At 30.9% G+C, this 8,292-nt stretch overlaps 1 protein-coding gene across 1 annotated transcript; it reads left to right on the forward strand.

Annotated features, from left to right (window-relative positions):
* Positions 1–4,943: 4,943 nt before the first annotated feature.
* Positions 4,944–5,734, forward strand: LOC119664353. Its single transcript, XM_038073866.1, has 2 exons — positions 4,944–5,596; positions 5,651–5,734. The coding sequence occupies exons 1-2, from the start codon at positions 5,006–5,008 to the stop codon at positions 5,711–5,713; spliced, it is 654 nt and encodes a 217-aa protein (XP_037929794.1). The 5' UTR covers positions 4,944–5,005; the 3' UTR covers positions 5,714–5,734.
* The last annotated feature ends 2,558 nt before the right edge of the window (positions 5,735–8,292 follow it).

Genomic DNA, 8,292 nt, shown 5'->3' on the forward strand with positions numbered 1-8,292 from the left:
TTCCGAGATCGAATTAGGAGATCGCCGACCATCGCAGTTGTTGAATGAGCTCACAGCGTTAGCGAAGGATAAAGTCAGTAGTGAATTCCTGAAGTCATTTTGGCTCCAACGCCTACCTCCGCAGGTACGTGCCATCTTACAGGCATCCAGTGTTGACCTGGTAGAATTAACTAAACTGGCCGATAGAATTTGTGAAGCGGGTGACTACCATCAAATAGCTGCAGCGTCATTTAGTGGAAGCAGTGGTTCGAACGAGACAGTCATCTCGTTTGGACAGCCAGCGTTTGGATCAAATTAAGCAGCGGTTAAGCAGATTGGATTATGGTGGACGCCAGCCGTCGAGAACGCAACAGCGCTCACGCAGAAGGAGCCGAACGCGATCGCAGTCCTCAAACCACTCCGGTTGGTGCTGGTTTCACAACAGGTTCGGAGAGCAAGCACGCAGATGCCGTCAGCCATGCACGTATACATCTAACGCAAAGTCAAAAAACTAAGCATGCCGCAATCGACGTCGAGCTATACAGCACTTCAAGTACGCACTCGAAGGGCGCGAATTCATCATTTTGACTGATCATAAACCACTCAAGTTTGCGTTCAAGCAGAACAGCGAGAAGATTTCGCCACGGCGCGTTAGGCAGCTGGAATTGCGAGTGGTGAAGGGGTTAATGCGCTGTATAAACATTACATGATCACTATTTCTAAAGGTTTAGGGACTAGGGTAATTGACCTTAGAGTCACTCGCGGGTGTTTGCCATTTGGTAGAACTCCTAAGGTTTGACACTAATACCATAGATTGTTGGTGTTAGGGTTGAGCAGGAAACAAAGCTCAGGCCATAATATGTGTGGCTTTAGGTTTGGATTCTAATATATGGTGCTTGACCATTTTTATCGTTCATTGAGAACGGAGGAAGGGTTAATGCGCTGTATACACTTTGTATGCATTTTTACTAACACATTAATAATCATTTATTTATTAATTTTTTATATATATTATATTTATATGTAATAATTATAGATTAAATTAATATATGTGTATTATATTATTTAATTAAGATATTATTCTTTAATTTATTATATTTTATTACAACACATTTTATTCTGAATACAAAAAAACAGTTTCATAGCTAACGTTTCTATGTTGTGTATGATTGGGTTTTTACACCTTTTTGTCTGCTTATGTTTGTTTTTTGTCTGTCTTTATTTTCTGAAGTGAAGAGACGGCTATACTGTTTGATTGAATGTTTGATGACTTCAGTTGTCTTTTAAGTTTTGTGATGTACGCATGTTATTGTGTGCAATGTGTATGTGTTGTTGTTTTTGTTTTTATATATATACTGAAATTTTCATAGGGCAAAAATAATTAATTCTATAAGATGTCGCAGTTCGCTCTTATACATTTCAGAGCTTTCGTTGAAGCATACCAACATTAGGTGTCCAATGAACACAATCCACATTTTCTACACACCGTATATTTTGTTATTATGATTTTAACAGAAATTAATACAATTCTGTTAAAGAAAGTAAGATCACAACATTCATTTGTAATAATTGTTTATATGACGTCTTCACTAGGCAAAGCAAATTGTTGCTTATTTTTACTACTTTAAGCAGATCAATTTTTTGTAAAAATTTATTAATGAAAGAAAATGTTTGCTTATTTACTAAACAAGTATTGTAACAGAAAATGGTGAGCGCGCATGTAAGAGAGGCGCAGGAGATAAACCGGTCGATTCTGACGAGCTTTTTTCGAACAACGTGTGCAGTTGAGGGAGATCTTGCAGAACCTCGTGGTAGCAGGGGCAGTTGAAAATAAGCAATTGAAGTGTATAGGCATACATATTTTATGTATGTGACTTAATTAAGTTGAAACAGACATCGGAGCTGGAAAATTATTTAAAATATTTTAAAGTTTTCAATTAAAATTAAATTATATTCATTATTTACTAAATAAATGGAAAAACTGCACTTAAGAAATGTTATAAATAAAATATACTCTTAAATAATGGAATTAAATAATTTATTATTAAATATTTTAAAAGTTGAAAATAAGCAATTGAAGTGTATAGGCATACATATTTTATGTATGTGACTTAACATATATATATTACATATATATATATTTTTTGACTACTATACATATTACAAGACGTACATAATAATATAAATTTTATTCCATTCTGATGAGTCCGGTTGGTTACCGGACGAAACGCGTCAATGGAAACCATTGACTTTAGTAACTTTGTTGGTTTATACCAATATATAGGAAATTCTGTGATAATGACTGACGATTGATTGACTGTATTAGATTTGTACGCATACATAGATTTTTAATATTTTTTAATATTTTTAATATTTTTTTTAATATATTTTTTAATATTTTTTAATATTTTTTAATATTTTTTAATATTTTTTAATATTTTTTAATACTTTTTAATATTTTTCAATATTTTATATTTTATCTTAATTATTTTTTATTTTTTATTTTTATTTAATTATATATGAATTTTGATTTTCATACATACAATTTTTGAATGTAGTGAGGATTCGTTGATGTAGGTTTAGAAGGTGTTTAAACGAAATAATAATAATTTTTTTAAGTAAGAGTTTTTGTTGATTTAATTTAAATTTTAATTTTCATGGTTTTATTATGTAATTTGATTTTAATAATTATTTAATTTTTTGCGTTTTTAATGTATTGGTTTTAAATTATAGGAATGTTTTTGTTGATTAAGATTTGAAAGATGGATGCGGAGATACTAACTGTTTATAGGTTTAGGAATATGGTTATATAATAGGGGTTTTATTGTTATTTTTATTATAAGTATTTCCATCAATAGTTCCCTTTTCTTGACATAGGGTAGTTATAACGGTGAACGTGGTATTCACTGACGGGTGCATTTGCCATTAGGTAAATAAACACCTAAGGTTGGACATTTATACCAAAGTAATTTGGTGTAAGGTTCGAACAGAAATCAAAACTCATTATATATTGTAATGTTTTATAAGAATTTTAAATCCACTCTGATGAGTCTGGGTAGTTCCCAGACGAAACGCGTCAGTGGAAACTGACAGAGGACTGAGACTTTTTAGCTTCCGAAAGAGAGTTTGTAGATTTTGAATCCATATTGTACGGACGTTTGTGTGGACTGATAAGACTTTTAATAAATAGTATTTTATAATAGTAATATTTTAATAATTTTTAATATTATTAATGTTTTTAATAATTTTAAGTAGATTTAATAATAATTTTTTAGCAATTTTTAATATATTTAATGTATTTTTACATTTTAATATATGTTTATATTATATATGTAGGGTTGGCAACTCTGCGTCGTATTAACACGACGCAAAGAGTGCCGAAGCGAGTCAGTTGAAGTTAAGCAGTTGTACTGAGTAGTTGTGCGGAGAAGTTGTGCGAGGCAATTGTGCGAGTGGTGATGCAGAGTGTGCGTTGTTCCTAAGAGTCGAACTAGTAAATTGTTGTAATTAAAAACAGTTTTGAACATTTAATTGTAAACATTTCAATAATTAACTTTTATAAATAACTTTTATAAATAAGACTTTTATAAATAAGACTTTTATAAATAAGACTTTTATAAATAAGACTTTCGTAAATAAGACTTTTTTTTTGTAAATAATAAATATACGAAATTAAATTATCTTGTGAACAAAGTTATTTTGTGCCAAACTCGGGACCACATATATATATGTGTTTAGGGTATGTTTAGTTCATGTTTATTTACCATCACTATTTCTAAAGGTTTAGGGACTAGGGTAATTGACCTTAGAGTCACTCGCGGGTGTTTCCCATTTGGTAGAACTCCTAAGGTTTGACACTAATACCATAGATTGTTGGTGTTAGGGTTGAGCAGGAAACAAAGCTCAGGCCATAATATGTGTGGCTTTAGGTTTGGATTCTAAAATATGGTGCTTGACCATTTTTATCGTTCATTGAGAACGGTGGAAGGGTTAATGCGCTGTATACACTTTATATATTTTATGGTATAGAAAGCGTCAATATTATTTGGCGCAAGTTTCAATGTAGGAGTAGCGAAATGAGAAGGGGAAGGTGGTGTTTATATTTTCAAATAAGAATTTCAGAAAGAATTATACGGCCGTACGCGGTGATGATGGTGCTGTTTTAATAACAGATAATTGTTTTTTCTTTATACTATTTTTCTTTATACTATTTTGCGTGTTTTTTCGATGGTGACGGAACGCAGTGTTTTTAGTGTAGTTTAATTTGGTTGTTTGCAATATTTTAAAGTGCGGGTGTTAATAATAATAAAAAAGACGGAGTTGTATAATGGCAGCATTTTCCGGAGATAGTCAAGTTATGGCTGGTTAGGGAAGGAATTGCAAGCATCAGCGCAGGGAGTGCTTCTGATGTAAGTTAACACCTAACGAAGTTGAGATGCCAGTCTCATCAAGTATGTAGGGTATTTAACTATGCCCAGTTACTTTTGTTTTGAAGAAAGAACTGGGAGTAGAAAAAACACGAGTGAAGTGAGCACATGTATGGTAAAGCATACAATTTTGCATAGCAAAAAATTAGATTTACCGTCAGTGCGAATTTGAATTTTTTACAATATAAAATTAAGATTAATGAAGTTATATTATAAAAGTAAACTTCATATTATTGAAATTAAAAATAAAAAAAAAAAAAAAATAATTAATTTGTAGTTAGGCATATTGCAAATATTGCAAACAAATTGCAGCAGCCAATCAAAACTGTCGTCGTCGTCGTCAATATGTGTTATTATATTTACCAACGCAAATTTAGTATTTGACTTATTTTAAGTGTTTACTTTTAGTATTTGACTTATTTTAAGTGTTTACTTTATTGATTTATTAATTAAAATAAATTATTTATGATAAGAAATGTATTAAAGTTTTCGAATATAAAGTGGTAAAAATGAATTTATTTATTAAATGTCGTTTGAGTCTGAAGACGATAATACATCAGTTTGTAGTTATACTTACTCACCAGTTCATATAATAAATTATGTCGAAGAAAATGAGGGAACCGATGATATTGGACGATGGCAGCCCAAATCAAAGCGAGAACGAGGAAGAGATTACGTGTGGACAACCTTTTCTGGATTCAGAAATTCTTCCGAATACTAAGGCAGTGAAAGTAACTATAGCCAAGGAGACGAAGAAGAGGAAACGGGAGGAAAAAGACGAAAAATCATTGAAGAAAACGAAAGTGAATGTGGAAGAAGAAATTCAGAAAGCGCAAACCTTATCGACGAATTGCAGTCATATCTCGATTCTCTCGATGATTTTGGCGATGTGGACACCGGACTATCTACTTCATTGTATACCAAAATCTACTTCATTGTTCGAAATGATGATTCCTTTGGCATTGAAAGCGAAAGAATACGAAGCGAAAAGAGTCATACATATATTGATGGGTTATATGAATTCACTCCAGAAGATATTAATGGGACAAAAGAAAGAGTTAGGGAATTACTCTTTACCGTCTTTAGTGCAAAGTCTCTTAAATCTCGAATTGTCCACGACGTTTACCGATGCGACCATAACTATGGAGACATCAAATTGGATCCTGAACTGTTATGCAGAAAATTTTCAGGTAAATTAATAAAATTATTAAAATTAATAAAATTAATTTTATTTTTTTTAATAGGGGCAATCTTGCTCATCTCCCATCATAAAAACCACATCCACGTTGTCCAATATACAAGTTTGAAGTGATTATTTTTTAGGTAAGCTAATGAAATTGTTTTTAGGTTTAGATAATTAGTATAATTTGATATAATATTTTGCTATATGAATGTGTCCATATTCATTTGAATATGATCATGTATATCTCATGTAAACATATCTATTATAGGTTCTGTTTTATGTTTTATTGGTTATGATAAATTATAATGTTATAATGGTGATTTCATATTTTAGTTTGAGATGTGGTGATGGTTGTGTGGCAGGATAGTTGTTTGGTAAGAATGTATACGGGTTATTGAGTTTGGTTGTAACTATTTACTTGCAAATTATGTTAATTCATTAGTTATGTAAATTATGTAAATTCATGAGTTATGTAAATTATGTAAATAGATATGTAGATATTGTATCACGTGGTGGTTGGTAGTGATAAGAAACATACATACTTTCTCTTAGACGGACAATATAGTGACATATGACATTATGTTTGAATTTTAATTGTCCCATATCCACTCTGATGAGCCTGGGTGGTTCCCAGGCGAAACGCGTCAGTGGGAACCGACAGAGGACTGGAACTTATTTCAGCTTTCGAATGGAAGTTTGTTGGAATGTTCAATTCCATATTATATGAACGTGTGTGTTAACTGATAAGACGTTTAGTAAATAGATTTAATATTATAGTATTTTATAGTATTTTTGGTGAAGTTTCATTGGATATAATTTTGATAACTTTATTGATTTGTTTTGATATTTATGTGTTATGATTGTAGTAAAAATCTTGTAATCGTTAATGTGTTTAATATGTTGAACATGTTTAATGGCTTAATATTAATATATATAATTATATATTAGGGATAAATTGGGTATATTTAGGATAAATTTATTTACCATCAATATTTCTGAAGGATTAGGGAATAAGGTAATTGACCTTAGAGTCACTCACGGGTGTTTGCCATTGGGTAGAACTCCTAAGGTTTGACACTAATACCAAAGTTTGTTGGTGTTAGGGTTGAGCAGGAAACGAAGCTCAAGCTATACTATGTGTGGCTTGAGGTTTGGATTCTAAAATATGGTGCTTGATCACTTTATCGTTCATTGCGAGTGGTGAAGGGGTTAATGCGCTGTATAAACATTACATGATGGTTATAAGATGTATATATGGTGACTTTATTAAAATTAAAATTAATATTGAAATTGATTTGAGATTATTTATTTATATATGGATTTTTGATTTTCATATATACAATTTTTGAATGTAGGGATGTGGTTGATGTGAGTTTAGAAGGTGTTTAAACGAAATAGTATAATAAAAATTTTTATAAACAAGAGTTTTGTTGATTTAATTTAAATTTAATTTTCTTGGTCAAAATATGTAATTTGATTATATTAATTAATTAATTTTTGCATTTTTAAAGTAGTGGCTTAAATTATAGGAATGGTTTGCTGTTTGAGAATTGAAGGATGGACGCAGGGATACTAAGTGATTTTAGGTCTAGGAATATGGTTATATAATAGGGGTTTTATTGTTATTTTTATTATAAGTATTTCCATCAATAGTTCCCTTTTCTTGGCATAGGGTAGATATAACGGTGAACGTGGATTCACTGACGGGTGTATTTGCCATTTGGTAAATAAACACCTAAGGTTGGACATTTATACCAAAGTAATTTGGTGTAGGGGTCGAACAGAAATCAAAACTCATTATATGATGTAATGTTTTGAGGGTTGATTTTGTACGTATAGTGTATGGATTGTTGATCATCTTTGAGATGATTTAATGGTTCATGTACTGTGCAAGAAAATACTTTACTAATTTAAAATTCTTTTAACGTACCCCTGGTATACTCGCTGAGTTATACCCCGGCTATAGATAGGACCGGAAAAGGTCGTTACAATACACATTTTTAATATTTTTTAATTTTTTAATATTTTTAACATTTTAATATTTTTAATAATTTTAATCTTTCTAAATTTTTATTGACATAATTTTATTGATATATGACGAATAAATTCTATTTTCCATTCTGATGAGTCTGGTTGGTTACCGGACGAAACGCGTAAATGGAAACCTTTTTAGTTGACTTTGTTGGTTTACTCCAACACATTAGTTAAATTCCTATATTGTGACTTAATACTCAATAATTGGACAATTTTAGAAAGAAACAGGACTGATTTTATATTTTATATTTTATTTTATTTTTATTTTATATTACATTCATACTACATTTTATATATGTGAATGCATGAGTATATGCGTATATATATATTAGTTTAATTTACAATTGCAGAAATCGATTTTGCCGGATCGATCCCAACTTATCTTAAGATCCGGGGGAAAGTCCCATATAAATCATACATAGCTATATTAATTTTTTTTGGTTCGAAGGCTGTGCATATTGAAGCAGTTTCCGACCTATCGAGGGATGCTTTCATTGCCGCTTTAAAACGTTTTATCAGTCGACGTGGCATAACAACAAAAATCTACTGTGATAATGCCACTTACTTTGTAGGCGCTGATAAAAAGCTGAAAGAGTTTCACAATCATTTTTATGATGCTAATTACAGATAAAATATTAATCATTTTTACATATCTAATATTATTCAATT

This window comes from Teleopsis dalmanni, unplaced genomic scaffold (genome assembly GCF_002237135.1).
Source record: "Teleopsis dalmanni isolate 2A unplaced genomic scaffold, ASM223713v2 unscaffolded_contig_1813, whole genome shotgun sequence".
Lineage (NCBI taxonomy): Eukaryota > Metazoa > Arthropoda > Insecta > Diptera > Diopsidae > Teleopsis > Teleopsis dalmanni.

What these genes read in the sequence shown, in the direction of transcription:
- LOC119664353 (XM_038073866.1), top strand. Translation starts at nt 5,006, where the DNA reads ATGTCGAAGAAAATGAGGGAACCGATGATATTGGACGATGGCAGCCCA. An exon ending in GTTATGCAGAAAATTTTCAG is followed by an intron (nt 5,597 to 5,650) that starts GTAAATTAATAA and finishes TTTTTTTAATAG; the next exon opens with GGGCAATCTTGCTCATCTCC.